At 53.5% G+C, this 24,924-nt stretch overlaps 1 protein-coding gene and 1 long non-coding RNA gene across 33 annotated transcripts in view; one reads left to right on the top strand and one right to left on the bottom strand.

The window, feature by feature from the left end:
* Nucleotides 1-24,375, top strand: LOC139360089 (uncharacterized). Of its 5 annotated transcripts, none has more exons than XR_011617189.1 (4): nucleotides 1-206; nucleotides 10,588-10,631; nucleotides 10,965-11,039; nucleotides 24,289-24,375. It is a non-coding gene; the product is annotated as an uncharacterized lncRNA (long non-coding RNA). The 5 variants fall into 5 exon arrangements; XR_011617187.1 differs by having other exon boundaries at nucleotides 24,233-24,357; XR_011617188.1 differs by having other exon boundaries at nucleotides 10,962-11,039; nucleotides 24,233-24,357.
* Nucleotides 1-24,924, bottom strand: part of LOC105478940 (low density lipoprotein receptor class A domain containing 4) — a 436,625-nt gene that overhangs the window by 1,280 nt on the left and 410,421 nt on the right. For 24 of the 28 annotated variants that reach the window (XM_071085751.1, XM_071085747.1, XM_071085752.1 and 21 more), the window contains 2 exons: nucleotides 21,590-21,744; nucleotides 1,380-1,433 (listed from right to left, as the gene is read on the bottom strand). In XM_071085751.1, coding sequence (XP_070941852.1) covers nucleotides 1,380-1,433; nucleotides 21,590-21,744 — 209 coding nt within the window. The remainder of the gene's footprint in view (nucleotides 1-1,379; nucleotides 1,434-21,589; nucleotides 21,745-24,924) is intronic. The other 4 variants (XM_071085757.1, XM_071085760.1, XM_071085758.1 and 1 more) reach the window with 1 other exon arrangement.

Genomic DNA, 24,924 nt, shown 5'->3' with positions numbered 1-24,924 from the left:
TACGTGTGCATTTTCCCCTTGGAAACAGAACACACTAGGAGCTCCCAGAGTCACAGGGCGAACAGCACCGCAGCCTGCACTCGGATCCGGTCACCAGTGACCTTGTCCAGGACTCGGCTTCTCTACAACTTACGAGGACAGGACAAGGCTGCCTCCTTTCTCAGGTCCCTGCCAGCTCTAGAACCTAGAACCTACGATTCAGAAAAGTAAGGAGGGGCTCCGAGTTTTTACTTTTATTTATCGATCTTAATTTTTTTTTTTTTTTTTGAGACAGGGTCTGGCTCTGTCACCGAGGCTGGAGTGCAGTGGTGCCATCTTGGCTTACTGCAACCTCAACCTTCTGGGCTCAAGCGATTCTCCCACCTCAGCCTCCTGAGTAGCTGGGACCACAGGCGCCACCACCGTGCCTGGCTTGTTGTTTTGAGATGGGGTTTTGTCATGGTGCTTAGGGCTTGTCTTAACTCCTGAGCCTACGTGACCCACCCGCCTCAGCTTCCTAAAGTGCTGGGATTATAGTCATGAGCTACTGCGCCAGCCAGGACTCTGGGTAAGCAGAAGTTACAACTTCACACAGCGGTACATGGAGCAGATACAAAGCGCTGGGTCCACTTACTGATTACTTAGAGAAGATTACTGCCCTACCAATTACTTTTTAACAAATCCCCCAATAATGACTGTTTTTCCTTTGTGGCTCCTAGACTTTTCCAGTTATTTGGAATCTGAGTAAAAGTTTCCTGTAGTTATTTTTAGTCACTGACATGAAAAATGTTTTTACTCAAGTAAATATGATTATCATAATTTATTTTTTCAAAATGAATCCAGGTAGTATATTTCTTACAAAATCTTCTCATTTGTTCTACCATCCCAGTTTATTCTAGAAGAGGGCTCTTTTATATACATATATATACACACACGCACGCGCGCATATATGCACAGATATGTGTGTATACATACATGTGTATATACATGCATTTAATGTACACACATATCTACACACATAGAGATACTGATTTCTCTCACACCATTATTTTTAACTTAAAGGCAAAAAAATGTTATTTTAAAATCCACATTATTACACTTGGAGATGTGGGAATGAATCATGCTGATATTTATAAACTATGCCCACACCTGCCAAGGCACATTAGTAGAAGCTTATGGGATCATGTAAAGATATGTGATTCTCAAATTGTTTTTGATAAGGAGCTTTAGACTAGCACGAATAATCCCTGGAAGATTCTAGGGGAAGTCCCCTCCCGCTTTTGACCAAAGTTCTAGGCAATGCTTTCCTCCAAAAGTGTCAGCCCGCCTGGCGAGGCCCCTCCCCTTCCCCCACGTGGCAGGGACGGGACCCCTCGTCCCCACCTGCTGGGGCCCCTTACCTCCGAGGCGCCCGGCCGTGGTGCGGCGCTGTCTGAAGGCCACAGGCACCCTTCCTGGCGGAGGGGAAGGGGAGGAGAGTGGGGAACAAGAAACAGGAAAATCATTAGCCCCACAGCACCTAAAAACATGAAGCACAACTTCTGGAAAGGAGGATCTGCATAAAACGTGGAGCGAGGCCGGGCCCAGTGGCTCACGCCTGTAATCCCAGCACTTTGGGAGGCCGGGGCGGGCGGATCACCCGAGGTCAGGAGTTCGAGACCAGCCTGACCAACACGGTGAAACCCCGTCTCTACTAAAAATACAAAAATAAGCCGGGCGCGGTGGCGGCGCCTGTGGTCCCAGCTCCTCGGGAGGCTGAGGCAGGAGAACGGCGGGAACCCGGGGGCGGAGGTTGCGGTGAGCTGAGATGGCGCCGCTCACTCCAGCCTGGGCCACAGAGTGTATCAAAAAAACAAAAACAAAAAAATGGATAAACAAACACACAAACAAAAAAACGTGCAGCGAGAAAGAGCTGGCCCTGTGCCAGATCTCATGTCCACATGCAGGGCTGGGAACAAAAAGAAACGTGGAGACGCCGACCTCCCGGCCGGATGAGGCGGCAGGTGGAATGCGGCTCGCGCTCCGCACCTGCGGGCTTGAACTACGCTCCAGACGCCCGAACACCCGCGGTCAGGGCCGCCCGAGGGGGCAGGCGGGGTGGGGGCAGCTCCGCGCTCGCAGGGACACCCCCGTCCGAGACGGGCCGGCTCCCCGCGAGGGTCTCCAGTCCGTATTCACGGGGCAGACGGACAAGCCACAGGCCCCGGGAAAGATTCTTCCCAAGGGCACGCGTGGGCCCTTTTCAGCCCGGAGCGGGGTCCGCGGGGCCGTCACGGGAGAGCTGGGACTCCGCGGGAGGAGCCCGCGTGTGGGGAATTTTCGGGAACGCGCGGGCTGGGCCATCCCTGCGCTCCGAGGGCCCCGGCGCCAGCAGCACACGGCGGTGCGCGGATGAAGGCGGCTCAGGGAGCGCCTGTAACCTGAGGACAGGGCCGGGCGCGGCGGGCACAGACCGGGGCGGGGCTCCGGCGCCAGCGGGGCGGAGTCGGGAAGGGGCGGAGTCGGGAAGGGGCGGAGTCGGGAAGGGGCGGAGTCGGGAAGGGGCGGAGTCGGGAAGGGGCGGAGTCGGGAAGGGGCGGAGTCGGGAAGGGGCGGAGTCGGGAAGGGGCGGAGTCGGGAAGGGGCGGAGTCGGGAAGGGGCGGAGTCGGGAAGGGGCGGAGTCGGGAAGGGGCGGAGTCGGGAAGGGGCGGAGTCGGGAAGGGGCGGAGTCGGGAAGGGGCGGAGTCGGGAAGGGGCGGAGTCGGGAAGGGGCGGAGTCGGGAAGGGGCGGAGTCGGGAAGGGGCGGACGCGCTCCCACCGCCCGGGGCCCAGGCTCGGCCCGCAGGGGCGCTCCTCTCTCCGGGAGCCCAGGCAGCCGCTGCCGGGGACGCCGCCGGGTCCCTCTGCCGGGCACTCAGAGGGGCTGAGCGGTTCCTGAAAACGCAGCGACTGTCCCCAGTGGCCTTATTTCCCGAAAAGCGAGCAAACCCGGCCAAGTGCCTCCAGGAGCCCCCGTCCAGCCGGCTGCGCCCCCGAGGCCCGGCCCTTGGCTGACCCGGCGCCCCGCTCCCTTCCCGCACCCCACGCGGACAGCGGCCCCGCCACCCAGACCGGAAACCGCGCGGGGCGCGCCTGCTGCTCCTCCCTCACCCCAGCCCGCATCCCGCACGTCCCACGTCCCGCGTCCCGCACGGGCCCGGCCTCCCTCCCGGTCTGCAGCGCTGAGTGTCTGGGCAGAGGCCGCTGCGCCAGGCGGCACCGCCGCGGCTTCCCTGAACGCGAGGACTGTGTTAACCGATCTAATCCATCGATGGATCCATCTATCTCTGTCTAATCTATTTCTCTCTGTCCATTCATCCATCTAATCCGTCTGTCCTTCTCATCTAACTCTATCCATTTGTCTCCGCCTATCCAACTTACCCATTCATCAAGCAATCTAGGCCATCTAGCTATCTAAATATTTGTCTCTTTCTGTCCGTCCGTCCATCCATCCATCCATCCGTCCATCCGTCCATCCGTCCATCAGTCCATCCATCCATCCATCCAATCCAATCCATCCATCCATCCATCCATCCATCCATCCATCCGTCCATCCGTCCGTCTACCCATCCACCCGTCCACCCGTCCACCCGTCCATCCGTCCATCCATCCATCCATCCATCCATCCATCCATCCGTCCATCCATCCATCCAATCCATCCATCCATCCATCCATCCAATACATCTATTGAGATGGGGATCTCGCTGTGCTGCCCAAGCTGATCTTGAACTCCTGGGCTCAAGTGATCCGGCCTCAGCCTGCTAAAGTGCTGACATTACAGGCTAGCGCCACCATGCCGGGCTAAAGGACTCTCTCCTCCTCTCTGGGAAATTCACAGCACCCATAACTAAGAACTGCTGCTGTTGACATCTCACAGACTTGTCTCATCTTTTCCTCTATATGTGTACTTTAAATACTACACACGTAATACATGTATGCATTCTCCCTTGTACCACACACAACCAAAGACATTCTAGACTCCCAAATCCACCTGTATCCTGGTGCTGCACCTCTGCACTGTCTTTTCAAATGCATTTCCCAGACCTATATGGGTGACACACATTGTTAAATAAGTAACTAAATTCTTTCTTAAGGCTTGTGAACCCAGGTGCCCCTCTTCTCTGTTCCCTCTCTCTCTCATTGGCCTTATCCAGCCTGTCAGCAGGTCTAATGCATCCCACAGAGAGTTCCTGAAGCCGGGAAAGGGGTGCAAAGGGTAACTCAGGGCATGCCTGCAGCCCTGGGTCTCCTCCCCACCACACCACCTTCCTCGGCCTTGTTGCCAGGGCCAAGCCAGCCCTGGACCTTTCCCAGGCAGCCCACCAGTGTGGGTCCCATCTGCTCCTGTTGCTCAAAACAAGGACACAACTGTTATCTGTTCATTTTGCTTGCTGGGGAGGGAAAAGGGTGTCCTGCCCTGAGGTTCTCGAAGCCTTAGAACTAAGCCTAGAGCAGGAGTAGAGTTGGCCACTGGTAGAAAAGGAGTTCAGGTCATTCCTGCCTTGGGACATCTGCCAGACGGGATGGTCTGGAGATGGGAACTTTTCCTGCCTGGCTTTTGTTTTTTGCGGGAATAATGTAACAGCAAAATTAAAAATCCAAAATGGGAGGAAATGCATCTACAGTCCCATCATCCTAATACTTAAACAGAGTTCTTTTTTTTTTTTTTTTTTGAGATGGAGTCTCGCTCTGTTGCCCAGGCTGGAGTGCAGTGGCGGGATCTCGGCTCACTGCAAGCTTCGCCTCCCGAGTTCATGCCATTCTCCCCCCTCAGCCTCCCGAGTAGCTGGGACTACAGGCACCTGCCACCATGCCCAACTATTTTTGTTTTTTTGTATTTTTAGTAGAGATGGGGTTTCACCACGTTAACCAGGATGGTCTCAATCTCCTGACCTTGTGATCTGCCTGCCTTGGCCTCATAAACCGCTGGAATTACAGGTGTGAGCCACCACGCCCGGCTGATTTCTTTCTTTAAGTGCTTTTCTAATGCTTGTTCATTTGCATACATTAAATTTATACAGTTGTAACCATAATGAGGTTATATTGTTGTATATTCTCGTCTTCAGAGTATAACGTAAGTACTTTCCTCCACCACCACCAGTTTTTTCCAGCTTTAGAGGTATAATTAACAAAAATTATGGCTACATAATAATTTATTTAGCTATTTACTGACAATTGCCCCCTGCCCCAATTTATTTACTTTTATAGGAAACTCTTTTCCCAGGCCTTTCACCCACACGGTACATAGGGGACATTGTAACTACAACATGCTGTGGAACAGCTTGAGGCCAAAACTCGAGAAGGCTGGCATTCCAGCTCTGTGCCCCAGGCTGCTACGCAGAAAACCTAGATGGGAAGACTGACTGGAGTTCTAGAAAGGCTGAATCCCAACCACCCCGTACCATTAGCTGATGCTCACTCCACAGCCTCCTCTGGTCACTCCACCAAGGCTGTCACACGCTGACTGTCAGCAAGGTCCCCGTCCTTAGCCCTTAAACCTCTGGCGCTGCTGGAGAAGCCTGCTGGCTCCTGCTCCATCTCTATGCAAAACAAGGATTTGACTCTGTGACCGGAGTCCTCCAAGGGACTTGTGCCAACTGAGTGCAGACAGCTGAGTACAAAGATGTGTCTCCCTTGTCTAGGCTGGGGGTCTTTTCACTCACCCAACTGCTACAGAGAACATTTTCAGGGAGAAGGGGGCTCACTACACAGCTGACTTCTGCTCAGATGGCAGCATTCCCACATCCTCATTATGGGGCCAATTTTAATCAACAATGAAGGCACTGATGTTCTCGGCTAATGCTTGCATTGTTGTATTACTCAAACAAGCTGTGAAATAATACTGAAAGTACTTCACAGAATTTTGAGCAATAGGAACAAAACCTGGTTAATAATTTCATACAGACTGAAATGCCATTCACCCATTCACCCAGCTGTTCATTCATGACCTCACTATACATGCACTGAACACTTCCTTGCAGCGGGTCTCAGTCCTCTTCCGCTGCAACACGTGAGCAGATGTGCACACGTCCAACAGACACTGGTGCTGCATGTCCGCAAGGGGTGGGAGACGGGGGCTCTGCACAGTTCCCAGGGCTCATGGAGTCACTCCAAACCCAAGAAACTCAGGAAAGCATCCTGGAATGCCAGTGGGTTAGAGGGCCATTACTCTGGGATCCCTCTGAATGAATTCTGGTTTACTTTTTAAGTTACATTACTCTCAAATCACTCACGTTTGACCACAATAAGGACCAGTTCCTTGAGACCCACATCACACTGAGCAGGACTCATCAGGGGCTGTTACACCTGCCCCAGGATGCTTACGAGAAGGCACCTGCTTTGGGGGCACACAGGTCTGGCAGCAGCTCTGAGAGGCCTCTTGTATGTGCAGTGCCTTGCAAGCGTGTTCTTATTCTCTTACTTTCTCCCTGGAACAAAGGCACTAACAAAAAAGGTAACAAGAATTATCTGATGACAATTTAGTATTATACAGATGGAGGCTGCCGCCATCAGCACAGGTTTACATCTGTAAGGGTAAGAGGTCCCTGAGGCGGGTAGCCGTTGCATAGGCTAGAATTCTGGCCATGTTTTTCATTTTAAAATTTAAAACGTTTTTATTATTTTTTTAAGAGACAAAGTCTATGTTGCCTAGGCTGGAGAGCAGTGCGTTTTCATAAATGTGCTGATAGCACTGAACTCCTGGCCTCAAACCATCCTCCCACCTCAACCTCCTGGACAGCTGGGACTACAGGTGTGTGCCACTGAGCTCAGCTTCTGCCACTTTCCAAACTATGATCTCAGGCAGCTCATTTAGTTTCTCCCAGCCTCAGTTTCCCTATTTATAAAAAGAGGTTGTCATGAGGCTCAAATACCATCTACGAGAATTCCTTAGCACAGCGCCTTAAGCTTCAGCAAAATGGTGGTAGCCCTTCTCATCACAGGTAGTGGTTACTTGCTGTTGTTACACACAGTTAAAGGGGGATACATTTCCATTATCATTTTTTTTTTTTTAGAGTCTTGCTCTGTTGCCCAGGCTGGAGTGCAGTGGCATGATCTTGGTTCACTGCAACCTCTGCTTCCTGGGTTCAAGCCATTCTCCTGCCTCAGCCTCCTGAGCAGCTGGGACTACAGGCGTCTGTCACCATGCCCAGCTAATTTTTGTATTTTTAGTAGAGACGGGGTTTCACTGTGTTGGCCAGGATGATCTCGATCTCCTGACCTTGTAATCCGCCCGTCTCGGCCTCCCAAAGTGCCGGGATTACAAGCATGAGCCACCGCGCCCGGCATAATTTCCATTATCTCTCTTAAGGTATTCCTTTAGGCCGGTGCAGTCGCTCACGCCTGTAATCCCAGCACTTTGGGAGGCCGAGGTGGGCAGATCATGAAGTCAGGAGATCGAGACCATCCTGGCTAACACAGTGAAACTCTGTCTCTACTCAAAATACAAAAAATTAGCCGGGCGTGGCGGTGGGCGCCTGTGGTCCCAGCTACTTGGGAGGCTGAGGCAGAGGAATGGCATGAACTCGGGAGGCGGAGCTTGCAGTGAGCCGAGATGGTGCCACTGCACTCCAGCCTGGGCGACAGAGCCAGACCCCATCTCAAAAAAAAAAATATTCCTTTAAAGATAACAAGTTCATTGACATTTCCTTACTATTTTTTTAAACAGTATTCCAAAAGTGGCGTTTTGAATGGAAAGGCTGAGGAATGGGGGCAGCTTAAGCAATGTTGTGTCAATTCCAGGATTCTTCAGCGTTTTCTCCCAAGGTTGGCTGCTGCATGAACCAAGAGACTCCTCACAGGCAAGCTGTCCTCCGGCTCTGGCTACTTGGTTTCAGTAGAACCCCAGGTGCTACACAGACCAAAGGCCTGCCTCTGCGTAAAGACTATCTGTGCTCTTAAAACATTAGCCCAGCACGGCAGTCAGCTGCCCACCGAGGCAGTCACCATGACTACACACCTCAGCCGAGATTATCTGCACCATGCGCTGTTTTCTTGATGTCATGAGGTCACACAGGGAGGCAGTGGATGGCGTAAAACAAAACAAAGCAAAACAGAAAAAATCCGAACAACTTTTGGCCAGGTACGATGGCTCACGCCTGTAATCCCAGAACTTTGCGAGGCCAAGGTGGGTGGATCAGCTGAGGTCAGGAGTTCGAGACCAGCCTGGCCAACATGGTGAAATCCTGTCTCTATTGAAAATACAAAAATTAGCCAGGTGTAGTGGCGGCGCCTGTAATCCCAGCTACTCAGGAGGCTGAGGCAGGAGAATCACTTAAACCCAGGAGGCAGAGGTTGCAGTGAGCTGAGGTCACGCCACTGCACTCCAGCCTGGGTGACAAGAGTGAGACTCCATCTTGGGGGGGAAAAAATGTGCTGGGTGTGGTGCTTCACACTTGTAATCCCACATTTTGGGAGGCCAAGGCGGGCAGATCACCTGAGGTCAGGAGTTCAAGACCAGCCTGGCCAACATGGTGAAAAACCGTCTCTACTAAAAATACAAAAAAAAATCAGCTGGGCACGGTGGTGCACGTCTGTAATCCCAGCTACTCAGGAGGCTGAGGCAGGAGAATTGCTTGAATCCGGGAGGCCGAGGTTGCAGTGAGCCGACATCGTGCCACTGCACTCCAGCCTGGGCGACAGAGCAAAACTCCATCTCAAAAAAACAAAAAAAAACCAAAAACAACTGCATAACGTTGAACTTTGTGAAAAGTTTTTATTCTCCTTTGGGCTTTTTTTTTTTTTTTCTAAAATGAAATCTGTATTGTGAACGAATACAATGGACCGTTGAACAACATGTGTTTAAACCTGGCTGGTCCACTAAAATGCAGGTTTTTTTCAACCCAGTGTGTATTCATGAGATGCAAAAACCTCTCATACGGAGGGCCGACCTGTTTTGTCCGGGGTTCAGCAGGACAGACTGTGGGACTTGAGCATGCTGGGACTGTGGTGTGTTTGGAGGTCCTAGAACCAATCCCCTGATGGTAGCGAGGGACAGCTGGGCCTTGCTGTTTGTCATTCTCCTGCGAGTGTAGTCACTGTCAGACCACCACTCCTGTTCGAACATCTCTGAGTAGGATGAGAACATTTTTCTTTGGGGTCTATAATGCTGGGGGCAGGGTCTTGACAGCAGTAAACACGCCAAAGGCAGAAGCTTTCCTGAGACAGTCTCTAGCCGACATCCACAGAAGGCACAATCACTCTCACACACACACACACACACACACACACGGGCACAACTGTCTTCTCTGCTACGTACACTTGGAATTATAACATTAGTCTAGTGCTCTGGCCTCTCTGGCTTGGCCCTGGGAGCTGCCCCCACAGGCCGCTCTGGTGAGCACGGCTACCCAGACCCAGGGACCACCCTGAGGGGCTGGCTGGTCAAATGGCTCTGCTGAATCCAGACTTTTAATTCCGACATCTACGGAAAAGGGACACAGAACGGCTCCAAATCGTGCAGGCTTGAGGACAGACATTTTCAGACTCCTTTGCACTTGAGCAATCTGTTCCGTATTTTCTTCCTTCCGAATGGTCAGTGAACGGTCACACCAACAGGAAAACTCCCCACAAATTCAATCTGCTTGACACCAAAACATTTGCGTTAAAGCGAAAAAATATCACCGGATTTTCCAAATGATTGTCTTTATGGTGCTGACAGTCAGACGTGTTATCTGCAGATCTGGAGCACAGCGACTGAATGCTTTTCCTTTTACATCAGGCATTTGGCACTTTTTTGGGGGAGGTGGGAAATACTCCAATGTTATGGTCTTTGGAGGCGGAACCTTTGTGAGGTAATTAGGTAATGAGGGTGGAGACCTCATGAATGGGACCAGCACCCTTGTTAGAAGAGGCTGGGGCTCTTTCCACAAGAGAAGGTGGCCGTCTGCCACTGGGAAGAGTGGCCTCATCCGAACCCAACCGTGCTGTCACTGTGGCCTCTCACATCCGACCTCCAGAATAAGACACCAGTGCTTGTTGTTTACAAGCCACCCAGTCTACGGTACTTCGTTCTAGAAGTCAAACTAAGGCTGAATTTTAAAATTTGAGCTCTTATGTTTATATTTTTGTCCATTTTGAGTTAATTTTTGAATATGTTATAAGGGCCCAATGTCATTCTTTCGCATGTGGCTATCCAGGTTCCCCATCACCACTCTTTCCCCACTGAATGGCCTTGGCATCCTTTCTGAAAATTATTTGACAATATATTTGAGGGTTTATTTCTGCACTCTCTATTCTATTCCATTGGTCTATATATTTGTCTATATCCCAGCACCACACTGTTTTGATTACTACAGCTTTGTAGTAAGTTTTGAAATCAGGAATTGTGAGACCTTTAACTTTTCAAATCTTTTTTTTTTTTTTTTGAGATTATTGTGGATATTTAGCGTCCCTTGAGATAATACATGAACTTTAGGATGAATTTTTTTTCCTATTTCTGCAAAAAGCCTCATTGGGATTTCAAAAGTGATTACAATGAAGTCTGTACATTGCTTTGAGTAGTACTAACATCTTAAAAATAGTTAAGTCTTCCAATTCATGAATACAAGCTATCTTTCCATTTATTTGTATCTTCTTCCATTTCTTTCAGCAATGTTTTCTATTGTTGAGTGCACAAGTCTTTCACCTCCTTGGGTAAGTACATTTCTAAGTATTCTGTTCTTTCTGATGCTATTGAAAATGGAATGTTCTTAATTTCCTTACCGAATTGTTCACTGTACAGGAAAATAAATGCAATGGATTTGTGCATGTTGATTCTGTATGCTGCTACTTTGCCAAATTCATTAGTTCTGACACTTTTTGGGTTATTTTTTAAATAGAATCTTGAGGGTTTTTACACATAAGGTCATGTCATCTTCTAACAGAGATGCTTTTACTTCTTCCTTTCCACTTGGAATGTCTTTTCTTTCTTTTTCTTCCCTAATTGCTCTGGCTGGAACTTCTAATTAACACGATGTTGAACAGAAGTAGTGAAAGCAGGCATCCTCGTCCTGTTCCCGGTCTTAGAGGAAAAGCTTTCAGTCTTTCACCATTAAGTACGAGGTAAGCTATGGCTTTTCATGGACAGCCTTTATGATGCTGAAGCAGCTTCCTTCCATCCCACTTTGTTGGGGGCTTCTATCATGAAAGGATGTTGAATTTCATCAAGTACTGATGGCAGTGGTGGCCCATCTGGAGCGGCTGCTGCGAAGACACTGGCTGAAGCAGGGGAGGCACGGCCAGGGCTGTGTGCTCCATGGAGCCGGTGGGAGCCAGAACAGGTGGGAGCCCTGCCCCGTTCTGAGTTGGAGGGGCAGGAGCCCCGCCCTCCTGGCTGCAGCTGCGGTCACAAAGCGGACCCAGGCATCCTCGTGCTCTCAGGGGCCTGGTGAAGTCCCCCTGCCCCTGCAGGCTCAGAAGTGCCCGCTCATGCCGGCCTCTTCCCGCTCCTGGTGCCCGCTCCTGCCGGCCTCTTCCCGCTCCTGGTGCCCGCTCACGCCGGCCTCTTCCCGCTCCTGGTGCCCGCTCACGCCGGCCTCTTCCCGCTCCTGGTGCCCGCTCACGCCGGCCTCTTCCCGCTCCTGGTGCCCGCTCCTGCCGGCCTCTTCCCGCTCCTGGTGCCCGCTCCTGCCGGCCTCTTCCCGCTCCTGGTGCCCGCTCCTGCCGGCCTCTTCCCGCTCCTGGTGCCCGCTCCTGCCGGCCTCTTCCCGCTCCTGGTGCCCGCTCATGCCGGCCTCTTCCCGCTCCTGGTGCCCGCTCCTGCCGGCCTCTTCCCGCTCCTGGTGCCTGCTCGTGCTGGTCTCTTCCCGCTCCTGGTGCCTGCTCCAGTTTTGGAGCGAAGCTGAGGCTGAGCCTGGGCACTGTCACAATTCGGCCAGGTGTGTGTCTGCTTGGGGCAGTGTTGATATGCCAGCCCCCTGCCACCTCATCCCCCTCCGGACTTTGGGTGCTGATGAGCATGGGTGGGAGGCTGAGGCAGGGGTGGGCTGAGGGTGGCCCTTGACACCAACAGCCTGGGCGCCGTGTACATGACTGATGGCAGCAGGAGGCAGGCAGGCTCCTGGGCAAAAAGGGGCAGGTCCCTGCTGAAGCCCCACCTTCAAGCCAGGGAGGGCCTAAAGCATGGGGGCCAAGCGGTCAGTTCTGAGTGGAGTCCACAGACCAGAGTAAGAACTTATGATGCTTTTTCTGGGCCTGCCCATGGCCGTCCATGGACCAATCAGCATGCATTTCCTCCCTTTTGAGCTCATTAAAAATCCTGGATTCAGTTCGACTTGAACAGACGTTGGATCAACCTGCTTGTGGATAGGAGCTACTCACTGCAGGTCTCCTCTCCACCGAGAGCTGGACACTTATTGGCATGCCCTGCCCGAGGAAAGGAGCTCCCCATTGCCAGACATCGGGATGACCTGCCTGGGGACAGGAGCTCCCCATTGCCAGACATCGGGAAGACCTGCCTGGGGACAGGAGCTCCCCACTGTGGGTCTCCTCTCTGCTCTGAGCTGGACAGACATCGGGACGACCTGCCTGCAGAAAGGAGCTATACGGTCTGGGTCTCCCGAGAGCTGTTCTGTTGCTCAACGAAGCTCCTCTCCACCTTCTCACCTACAGTTGTCCATGTACCTCATTCTTCTTGGATGTGGGACAAGAATGTAGGACCTGCTGAATGGTGGGACTAAAAGAGCTATAACACAAATAGGGCTGAAACATGCCCCTCCACTCACCACACTGTGGGTGACAAGAAGGCAAGAAGAGCTACGGACCTTTGGGTAGCCCAGACCTAGGGTCCTCCTAGCCAGGGCTGTGACACCCTCTTTGGGACTCTGCGGTTCCTGGTGTCTCCAAGCTTTCGGGTACCGTCACGTTCCCCTCATCCAGACGTGAGTGCCTGCAGTAGATGCTGCACACAGTATATCTGGTCCAGCTGCAGCCTTGCACAGAGCAAGCACCTGTGCCAGCACCTGGAGCTACCGGCCCTGCCACAGCAACCAGCGCACCTGGCTGTGCACGGTGGCTGGACCTCGCACTCACTCGCTCACACACCCCTCACCACTCTGTGCCTGGCTTGCCTTTGGCAGGTGTGGGATCTGGGCCAGTAATGTGAGCTGAGCGCAGCCTGCCAGGGGAAGTGGGCAGGAGGAGCCCAGTGGGCACGAGCAATACTCAGGCAGAAGGTGCCACCAGCCACAAAGGTTTCTGGCTGGCGAAGCGACACCCTAAGGACCCTGTGACAACACTATTTCTGCATCAACTGAGATGACTGTGTGATTCCTTCCCCCAACTTCATTCTGTTAATGTAATCTATGACACTGATGGCGTTTCATGTATGGAACCATCCTTGCCTTCTGGGAATAAATCCCCACTCGTTGATGTTGTATAATCCTTTCACTTTTTTAAATTTAATTTTTATTTAGTATTATTATCATTTTTGAGACAGAGTCTCACTCTGTCTTCCAGGCTGGAGCGCAGTGGCACAATCTCAGGTCACTGCAACCTCCGCCTCCTGGGATCAAGTGATTCTCCTGCCTCAGCCTCCCGAACAGTTGGGATTGCAGGCGCCCGCCACCATGCCTGGTTAATTTTCGTATTTTCAGTAGCAACAGGGTTTCACCGTGTTGGCCAGGCTAGTCTCAAACTCTTGACCTCAAGTAATCTGCCTCCCTTAGCCTCCCAAAGTGCTGGGATTACAGGCATGAGTCACTGTGCCCGGCCAATATAACCCTTTTAATATACTACTGAATTTAGTTTGCTAGTATTCTGTTGAGGATTTCTGCATCAATAATTAGGAGAAATATTACTCTATGGTTATCTTTTTCTGTTGTGTCTTTGTCTGGCTTTGGTATCAGGAATGCTGGCCTCGTCTTATAATGAGTTAGGAAGTGTTTCCACCTCTTGAAATTTCTAGAAGTTTAAGAAGGATTGATGTCAATTCTTTAAATGTTTGGTAGAATTCACCAGTGAAGCCATGTGGTCCAGGCTGGAGATTTTAGACTATTGGTTCAATCTCCTTACCAGCTACAGCTCTGTTAAGATTTTTCTGTTTCTTCATGATTCGGTCTTGGTAGGCTGTTAGCAATATTTTTTTCATTTCATCTGGTTATCCAATTGGTTTGCATACAATTGTTTGCAGCACTGTTTTATAATCCTTTTCATTTCTGTATCTTTTGGATCATTTGTCATCCAACTAATACATTTCATATTATTAAAGGACAGTCATCTGCAGCCATGACGTACCGAGGATTCCCTGGGCTGTGCTGTGGGCTGTAGCCTGCTGCCACGCGTCCACGTGTGCAAGGCCACACCATGCCCTGAACCCTCCTGGGCTTATGCTCTCAGCCACACTCTCCTTTCTACATACACAGAGGACCCCAGGAATGATCACAGGCGGGGACTGGAAACAACCGGGGAAAGCAGTGAACACAGTGTTTTCCAGCGTGTGCTTTGCAACCTCTTAGACAGCTGGAAAATCCATTTAAGTGGGTCACAGCCAACATTCCAAAAACTGAAATAGAATAGAAATGATCTGAGCACTCTGTAATTATTGTTTTGTAAAACCGCTGCTTAACCTGCGTTACAGCCGGCTTTTGTGTTGTGATATAAAATGTATTTCTTACTGTTCTTCATGGCTAAATACAGATTGAAGGCCTTCGAACGAAGCCAGTTATCCCTCATTTTAGGTGGGGGGAAACTGAGGACAAAGAGGGCACATGCTTCTCTAGGCGCCTCATCCAGTCTGCGGTAAAGCAAACTACTTCTGGGCACTTTCCTTCTACCCAAGGGCTAACCTCCCAGTGAATGAACGTATTTTATGGCCTCAAATAGTTGGAAATCTGTTTTTCTCCTGTTCCATGGTGAGAATTTCAAAGAAGAGATGAAACTGATCTTTGGATATTCAGCAACACCTTTGTCTTCTGATAAAATCAATTTTCCCTGTTTTCTCCCTTTTCTCATGCAGCCTCTCCACCATCCTGATATTTTATCACTACCGTCCTTCCCACTCTAGATGGCAGTCACAGCCCGGACGTGAGGCCGGCACCCCTCGATGTCAGAGATGGCACCTCCCCCTTTCCTCCTCCTGGGGAATCCGTCATCAGACTTCTCAGATTCCAGATCCCCCAACTCTGCTCAATCTAGGGCACATCCCCTGATAGAAAAGACAAATCATCTAGGAAGGTCTGCTGGGAACAAAAGGAAGGGAATCCTTTCTATTTCTAGGACAATGCAACGGGCTGGGGGAAAAGCAACACGAGGTGCCTCTCCCAGCTTGATGCTGGGGTTAGTGAGCAGTCGGGCTTCAAGAGGAATCAGCCTGGGAGTGAGAAAGCTCCAAGCAGCAGGGAAATGTGGAACACACAAGATCCAGGCAGGGGTCATCCTGATCTCAGCCCCAGTTGCCTCGTCTCACACGTGAGAAGTCCGGGCTCAGAGGGGAGCTTCTGACCTTCGCCCAAGGTCACAGAGCCGCGGGGCTTCGCCCAGAGCCAGAGCCCAGCCTGGTGAGCCTCCCCAGCAAGGGCCTCCCCAGCAAGGGCCTCCCCAGCAAGGGCCTCCCCAGCAAGGGCCACCCAGATCTAGGGTCATTAAGAGAATTTTTAATCTTTCTGTCTCTCTCTTTTTTTTTTTTCCGGAACAAACCACACCAACTTTCAAGGACTAAGCAAAAAATAAACCAACAGATTTTACTATTAGATTATTAATGCCAATACCTTATATATTTAAAAGATCACTATACATTTGTTGATAAAAATGTTCATACATTTTATGTAAAATTATTATTTTAGCTACCGTAGAAACCGTGTTCAAATGAATTACCCTGGGAGTCTATAGATGCCCAGAACAGTACTGCCTTCAGCATCAGTTTACATGATCAGAGGATGCTTTGTAATTGCAGAGGTAACACATGAATACATTTTTACCATAAATGTTTTACTGAACAGACCAGGGTTCCTTTGTCCTTACGTCCTTCCCGGGCACAGCTGTCGGTTTGCTGTGGGGTCCTTCCTGAGCTTTCTTTACAGATCAGTTTGTAACTCGGATGTCAGTCTCACTAACTGAGTCGTGCTTGCCTTTGCACCAAAATTGTATCGTTTGGTTTTAATGAACAAGACTCAACTCTAAACGGATTTTGGCAGGTACCAAAAATCAAATCTACCCCAAAGAGCAAATAGTTTTCCTATTTGCTCTTTGCAAAGGAAGATTTGCCTTTGTAGAGAAGCTTTTAAAAAATTTCCCTTGACTAAACAAACAAACAAACAAAAGCCAGTCAGGTGCAGTGGCTCAGGCCTGTAATCCCAGCACTTTGGGAGGCTGAAGTGGGAAGATCGCTTGAGCCAAGGAGTTCAAGACCAGCCTGGGCAACACGGTGAGACCTTGTCTCTACAAAAAATTTAAACATTAGCCAGGCATGGTTGTGCGTGCCTGTAGTCACAGCTATTCAGGAGGCTGAGGCCGGACAATCAGTCGAGACTAAGTGTTCAAGGCTGCGGCGAGTTAGGGTCATGCCGCATTCTCTAGCCTGTGCAACCAAGTGAGATCTTGTCACTTAAAAATAACCCCAAAACCTGAAGGTAATTCCCAAACATTCTGAGCAGCGCCAACATAGGCAGAAGGACTGTTTGAGACACTGTCACTTTAAAGATAAGCCTTGACTCTTCCAAAGCTCTGCCCACCGTGGTTCAGGTGGGAATCTGCGTGGACCTGGGGTCCAGCCTCCTTTCACAGCTTCTGCCGGGCCACTTGGCTCCTGTTTCCCTTCATTGAAGGGAGACGTTCTCATTTTGAGGTGATGTGAAATTGTCTATCCTCTAAGGCTTCAATCAGACACAGCAAAGGGCAAAACCTTTCAAATAACCACCTGGGAAGACTGAGAAGTTGAAGTCTTTGCTCACTCAGACAGACACGGTGCGGCCAACCCGCCGGACCCTGAGCTCTTGGAAATGCAGTTTCCGTGAAATGCAGTAACGAAGAGCTGTCATCGGACAACCGACACACACACACATCTGTCTGTGGTGCAGCAGGGTCTGCCCTGCCTGCAGGGTCCCCTGCGGTTCATCCCCACAGTGATGCCAGAGGAAGCCTGTGGCTCTTTTCTGTAGTCTGGGGTGTCAGAGACAGACCGAGTACAACCGTGTCAGTAAGCCCTTTAGTCCACTCCTTCAAGCCTTACTGAGAACCATTCCTTTCCACCGTTTTCCACAAGCTTTTCTAAACATACGAGGCGGGCAGGGGTGACAGCAGCAGGACACGGCGAGCCAGGCCTCCAGCCACAGTGGGAATTAACAGTAGAGCCAAAACCCCCGCTCCCTGTGCCCTCCGAGGGATCCCAGGACACTGCCTGTGGGTTTCTCACACACCCGTGAGCCTGGGGCCCACCTCAGAGCCTCTGTCTGCAGGGGAGGGTGGAGGGACACTGCCCAGGTAGAGAGAGGCACTCGCACATGTGGCGCACCCAGAGGTCCCCTCGCCGTGATTTCCGAGCCCCAGCACAGCGGTCTCCCGGCTGTCAGCCACCTGCCCAGGACCGTCTGCCCTCTGGCCATTGCTGCTCCCAAGGCCAGCATAGAGGCTGCTGGTGCAGGGCCGAGCCTCAGAGAGCAGGGAGCCCATGGCCTCCTCTGTCCCTCTGGCTTTAGGCTTTAGTCACAGAGGAGAGCCCTGCCTGGAGAGATGACTAGACAGCGGTGGCCACGAGTGACCATGTCAGGCTGGGCACGGGACACACAGGGCACTGTTGACCCAGACACGTGTCTGAACTCCTAACCAGGCAGGAACAGGTTTTACGTCCCCGAGGACCCTCTCACCCATTTTTCTGGGAACCAGTGGCCTCTCAGTCTATCTTGGTCTTCAGCCTTGTGGTAGAAGCCTGAGTGCAGAAGAACATTTTATCTGAAAAACCACCCCCACGTGCAAACCCACAGACGGCGACGACGCTGCCCGGTAGTGAAGGGCACCCCGCGAGACGGGTCACAGCCCCCGCAGCACAGGCCCGCGCCACAGCAGCAGCCTCACAGCCCCAGCCTCAGGGTGTGGCCCCAGAGGCCACCTTTTCAAGAGAAGATGGAGATTCCAATTTTCATGGGAAATCTCCCAATTTTTATTTTTTTTTAATTTTTGAGATGGAGTCTCCCTCTGTCGCCCAGGCTGGAGTGCAATGGCGTGATCTCTGCTCACGGCAACCTCCGCCTCCAGATTCTCCTGCTTTAGCCTCCCAAGTAGCTGGGATTACAGGCACGCGCCACCACACCCGGCTAACTGTTGTATTTTTAGTAGAGATAGGGTTTCACCACGTTGGCTGGGCCGGTCTCCAACTCCTGACCTCAAGTGATCTGCCCACCTCGGCCTCCCAAAGTGCTGGGATTATAGGCGTGAGTCACCGCACCTGGCTCCAATTTTTAAAAGCTAGATCGACTTAGGTTCCAACACCCTGTGGGGCAAACCACGTACCCAGCCATGCTCTAGGCTAACTCTGTGGCTTCTGCCGAGAGGGACTTGTGGGGAGGCCTCACCCCGTATTAGGGCTCTGTGGGGAGGCCTCACCCCGTATTAGGGCGCTGTGGATCTGAGGAACATGAGTTTCTGCATCAAGAGGCCTGACAGCCACCAAGTGCTTGTCCACCAAGCGTCCGCCCCGGGGAGCCGGAGGAGCCCGGCTGTGCTGGGTGGGGCCTGCGTGTTCCTCCTGGCTATGAAGAATGGGCACCTGGATTTTCACAACTGATTTAATCCCTATAGGAACTGGTAACGAAGAGATGCGTGATGCGATTCCTTTTGTTAAATTTTACACTGAAATTGCTGTTTCTATAGGTCAAAAATGGCCGAATGTTCACAATTTCATATGCTTCAATCCGGGTAAAGGTCCCTGTCCCTCTCCTGCCTCTCCTTCCATCCGCCGATGGCCAGACCAGACCCATCCCCTGCCCCTGGGCTGCCCACACAGGCCAGGCTGGACCCTCTGGGCCAGCTGCCCGCAGTCGGAAAAGGTCGTCCGGGCTCCCTCAGCTCCAGCAAGAAAGGTTCCAGCAACTTGTTCAAACAGCTGTCCGCGCTGTGTCTGGAATATTCACGCCCCTTTACGGTTTTCCCATCACTGAGTGGTCTAAGATAATGAAACGAAATCTAGACAGTCTCAAAGCTCAGAAGTCACACAAACAAGGCTCCAAAGCAACCAAGCTCAGGCTACCTCAGCAAGAATGCACAAGGGTTCAGATCCAGGCCCGCCGCTGCTATCTGCCATGGTGTAAGCATCTGCTGTGCCTGTGACGTAATTTACACCTGGGTGGCTAGTTTTCATTTTCATCCAGAAATCACTGCTTCCACCACATTCAGGCCCAGTAATGTCCATTCCCTGAGCCCCCGGGACACACAGTGTCTACCACATGGCGACAAAGGCTGACTGGCTTTGGGACACCCGTCACATTCACGCAGCCTGCACTGTCCCAGGCCAAGGGACATGGGAGGAAGGTGCCAGTGTCAGGAGGACACTGGCGGAGGCGAGGAGGGTGCTGGTGGAGGGAGGAGGGCTCTGGTGGAGGCAGGAGGGTGCTGGTGTGCCAGGGGGCACAGCCTGGCAGGAAGCCCCGCTGCGTGGGGGCATTCCTGGGTGAAGAGGACCTGGGTTGGGGACCCTCAGGGCAGAGAGAGGGAAATGGACAGCCACACCCACAGTATGAGCGAGGCCTGAGTCTGCGTCCAGGAGAGAACGGAGGTTTCTTCCTCACCCACTGCCACTCTTCTCCCTTTTGGGGAACCATCGGCTAGGCTAATAGACCAGAGCTGGGAGTGGAGCGAGGGCCTGGGCCGAGCTGCCTCTGGTCATCGTGCCGGAATGCGTCTTGTGTCTTACGAAACATCACACGGAGTCCTTTGCTAAGCTATGCAGAAGCCACAGGAGGAACAGCCACACCTCGAGGAGGGACAGCTCCCAGTTCCAGGTTACTCAGAAAAGAAAAGGAGAAACAGCACAGCAGCTCAGGACCTCAAACCCACGCTGCCTGCAGCAAGGGTCTCTGCAAGCCCCAGCTCAGCTCCGGAACGGGGCTCTCAGGGCCAACACTGTATGTGCGTATTCACAAAACGAGGCCCAGAAGGCCTGCGGACTTCTGCGGACACAGTTCACTGGCTACCACGTCTTCACCTGCCACACGGCATGCGGCCCTGACGGGACCTCTGAACGTCGCTTCATCACCTTCCTGAGTTCAGGGAAGGGAGGCTCTGCCGGTGGGCCAGCCGGGGCTTCCCGGGAAAGGGCGTCACACACACCTGCTGCCACGTGACACAGAAGACACTCTTTGGACACATTTTGCTTTTCTGCTGGGCCCCGTGGTTGGTAAGGGTGTGGCCAGTGTGCTGGTGTTCAGGACACAAGGTGCTGTGAACAGGGACAGCAAGCGGGGCTGGGGCTGCACCGGGAACAGAGCAAGGAGCTGCCTGACCCACGCTAAGGAGAGAGAAGCCAACACGGGGGCAGGTCTGGGAGGAAGACTGGGGAGCGCCCAGGCAGCGGACAGAGAAGCTCCCTGTGTGCCCGCACAGAGACCCCGAGCGTCCTGGAGAGAAGGCCGGGGGAGGCTGTGCCTGTTTCCACCAAGTCCAGGGGTGGCGTTCACAGCCCGTAATACATGAAGGCAAAGCAGCGAAGTCTAAGCCTTCTATGGTTCTGCAACTGCTGCTGGAATGAGATTTTCTCCCTGTCCTCTCTCCAAACACAGACGAATCCCATACACTGTGTGTTTAGCACTTCAGAAGAATTAGTCCTTCCTCTGTCCAACAACCTACAGGCATCAGGATGCCAAAGCGTTCGGTGCGTCTGGATGGTGCAGCCCTGTGGACACCAGACAAAGGACCCCAGGATGCTCTCGAGGCTCGAGGAAGGTAACACAGCAGGGCCAGGGGGGCTCGTGGACTGGACGGGGCACCCAGAGAGAGGACAGAAGGGGCAAGAGAGGATGCAGGGGGCAAGAGGAGGAAAGGGCTGTCAGGTGCACGCCTTCCCCTGGCATCCCGTCTCCCCTCCCCACGGTCTGAAGGCAGCACTTGGTGGCAGCCGCCCCTTCCCTCTCTCCGCTACCTGCAGGAGCTGCAGAGCAGACAACAAACCTCGGCTCTGCCCATATGGACGGCTGCGCCAATGAGCCCAGTGAAGTGCGAGCCTGCCCTCCTGAGAGGGTCCCCGGGGTCCCAGCGGCCACTCCAGGAAACCCACCTGGACGGCTGCACCCCACACCCTGGACGGCCTCGGAAAGTCAGGGCAGGGCCGGAGCCGCACAGCCCTGCTCCGGAAAAGGGACGCCCTGTGAAGCAGCCTCGCCGCCCGCAAACCGCAGCTCAACACCGGGCCCGGCCTCGCCGCCCGCCACCGAAGCCAAGGACTGATGCGCTCGCTCAGCCACACGCCGGGCAGCGGAGATCCGGGGGAGGCCCGCCCTGTTTCCTGACTGGGTGCTGGTCACACGGGTGTGCTCAGTTTGTGGGGACTCACTAAGTGGAACACGTGCGAGGTGCGCTTCGCCCCATTTGTTACACGTCAACTGAAAACAGCCCAGCCTCTGAACCCCGATGGGCTCCTGAGTCTCTGGCCACCGCTTGACGCTGGACCAGGTGGCCGGGGTACTCACCTGCGGCAGCCCGTCCTCCCGCCTCCGGCTCTGGCTTGGGCGGTTGATGAAGGACCGCGTGGAGACTTTGTAGTGGTTCAGCAGGCAGACGATGACCACCACCATCACCGTGACCACCACGACGATGATGATGATTTGGGCGAACTCCAGCTCCGCTGCCACGGAAGAGGACAGTGGTTAGCCGCCTGGCCCTCCGACCCCAGCCCCTTCTCCAGGCACCGCCACCGCCCCAGCCTCTCACACACGTCTGGTCCTCAGGCCCGCAGGACACAGAACCACTGACCCACCTTAGGGAAGGAGACGCCGTGGCACAGCTGGGAGGCTGTGCAAACCTGCCGTGGGGATCGGGAAGCCTGGGCCCTCCCCCACCACGGGGAGCTGAGAGAGCCCCCAGACTGGTTATTTCTCCAGTGTCACTGCTCCAGGAACGTTAAACCCGTCTTTATGGTTGAGTGAAGTTTCTCAAGGCGGTTCCCCTAGGGAGCCACACTTGAAAGGAAAAATCGACGTCCCTTCCCTCCAAGGCTGTGGCTGTGCAGGTGAGTCAGGAGGCCTGCAGGCACCGCGCTTCAGGAGTGGCCAGGTCCGGCCTGGGTTTCCCACACCACCGCCCCAAAGATTCCCTAAATGCTACTGACACGCACTTCACATGTGAGTCCAGCAACAGTGACTTCCAGTCACAACACTGGGCCGGCAGCTGGAAGCAGGGGAGCCGGATCCCTGTTCTGGGAGAGGAAGCAGGTCGAGGGCTCACGGGCGGCCTGGAGCCACGTTTGGACCTCACTCTCCCAGCCCATGGCTCTGCCACCTGCTTCACCCCTCGTCCCCCATGCTGGAAGGAAGTGACTGTCCGTGCAGTGACGTAAATTCAGAACAAGGGGCTCGGGGATGCTATGAGGAAAACAGTGCAGGAATCGGGGGGTGGTGTGGTGGACAAAAGGCAGGAGGAAGAGGAGAGGACGCCACCAGCTGTGCTGCCCTGGGCTCACGGCACACACGCACACACACGCATGCACATACATGTGCTGCAGCAGGGCTCAGGCCCCGGCCGGCGGGGAGGCATATCTGTCAGCGTATCCGCTCATACGCGCATCTGCTGGTCACACCCTGGGAACCGAGGGTGAGGCTGGACGAGGGGTTCTCTGGATGCCCTCCGCGGCCACCCTCAGACCCCCACACCCTAGGGACTGAGGGTGGGAGCAGAGAGCAGTGGGGGACTGAGGGTGGGAGCGGAGAGCAGTGGGGGACTGAGGGTGGGAGCGGAGAGCAGTGGGGGACTGAGGGTGGGAGCGGAGGGCAGTGAGGGACTGAGGGTGGGAGCGGAGGGCAGTGGGGGACTGAGGGTGGGAGCGGAGGGCAGTGGGGGACTGAGGGTGGGAGCGGAGAGCAGTGGGGGACTGAGGGTGGGAGCAGAGGGCAGTGGGGGACTGAGGGTGGGAGCGGAGGGCAGTGGGGCCCTGGGGCCGACAGGAGAGGGGCTGGCGCCTTGAGAATGGAGAGCGGAGTGTGTGGGAGGCTGCTGGCTGAGCTGTGCACAGAGAGCAGACGGACCTGCCAAGTGCCCCCTCCCCCCAGGCAGGGAGAGGCCAGGCTGGCGGGTACATCCCCCTTCCCTGTGGACACGGACAAGGCCATGCTCTGAGCAGCTCCTGGGGCTGCCAGTCAGTGAGGCCTGCGGGCCCCGCCCCGGCCAAGGGGGTGCTGCTGCTCTGGGGCTCCCTGTGGCCTGTCGGCTAAGCGGTGGGGGCTCTAGGGGCCTGGTGCCCGGCCCAGCCTTGGGGTTTGAGCGTCTACTTCCCATGGGGAGGGAATGTCCACCGGAACTGCCACACTTACGTGCATCCCCCCACCACCCCAACACACACACGAAAGTCTCCCCAGGGCTTATCAACCGTTTTCACGCTGGGGGCTTTCAGGAAAAGACTGAAATCGCGCCGAGTCTTCGAGCGGGTGCTTGGGCCCTTTGCAATTGGGTTCCAACAGAAATGTGACCTGATTTCTGCTCACAGGCCATGGGAAGTATGACATGCTTGTTTACCTAGGAATAGTCTTCGACTCTGCCCCTGCCCATAACCTTCCTGTGTCTGGACGTTCTGGCCCGGACCCTGTGTTTCTCAGGACCCCACACACCATGTGACGTCTCCCAGGCTGAGTCTGGAGCCCCTACTTTGCCCCTCCTGACACGGGAGGCGGCTCAGTGGCTTCACCGGTACAAGGTGAACTGATGAGTGACTCAGCACCCCCAGGCTGAGAGAAGGGGCTGGGATGTGTGGCCCCGGTTGGCTCTGCCCGGCTGCATGGGTGTGCTCTCCGTGAGCACAGCCACGCCAACAGGATGCGGCCTGCACTGGCTGCAGAGTGCCCGAGTGTGCCTCCAGCAGCCCTGAGGGTCTGTGCGGGGGGTCAGCCACCAGCCCAAGGCGATCGCCCAGGGACAAGCATGAAAGGAAGCAGAGACTCCGCTCAGGACAAAGGCAGCGAACACAGTGGTGAGGGCTGAACCCCAAAGTCGAAGACTGTTCCCAGGTAAACAAGCATGTCATACTTCCCATGGCCCGTGAGAAGAAACAAGGTCACACTTCTATTGTGACCCGAATGACGCCTTCTTATACCAACTCTTATTTTTATTTTGTGGTTAAATAGCGGAGTATTCACAAATTAAAGCACGCCCTAGGATTCCCGAATGTTTTCTTTTCAAGAGAACTTCACTGCTTTATGGACATGGATACAGAGGAAAGTCACGGTGACAGGGACGGATCAGCACGAAGTCGTGCGACGAGTCAACGCTTCTCTTGGAGGACCCCTTTCCACGTCCTCTGCTCTTGACTATGGAAAGCTATGCAGATAAGCATTTGCAGCAAAGTAAAGCAAATTATGTTTTCACAAGTCTCCGGGCATTTTTTACATATTTGTGTTTCATTTGAAAAGGATTTTTATTATAAAAATCATGAAAACTTCTTGAAAATTTCAATCACATAGAAGGAAACAGTGCAGTGTAAAGTCTCCCTTCCCAACCCACAGCGCCCCTGACTCCACCAAGCCTTACTCCGTCCCCAGGGACAGCCCAGGCCTGTGTGTGTGTTTGCTATGAAATAAAGGCTTTTTCCTCTTTTCAGCTATTGGAATCGATGTGCAAATATCTTGTCTGTGTCTTTTCACTTAACACATCACAGACCTCTTTAAACGAGCACACACGTGCACTGACCTCGCTCTGCGGTGGCTGTCTGTCACACACACACACTGGCCTCGCTCTGCGGCGGCTGTCTGTCTCACACACACGCACTGGCCTCGCTCTGCGGCGGCTGTCTGTCACACACACACACTGGCCTCGCTCT

Source organism: Macaca nemestrina, chromosome 19, assembly GCF_043159975.1.
Source record: "Macaca nemestrina isolate mMacNem1 chromosome 19, mMacNem.hap1, whole genome shotgun sequence".
NCBI classification, from domain to species: Eukaryota; Metazoa; Chordata; class Mammalia; order Primates; family Cercopithecidae; genus Macaca; species Macaca nemestrina.
Note: the sequence above shows the minus strand (reverse complement) of the source record. Positions and strands in the feature narration are given on the sequence as shown.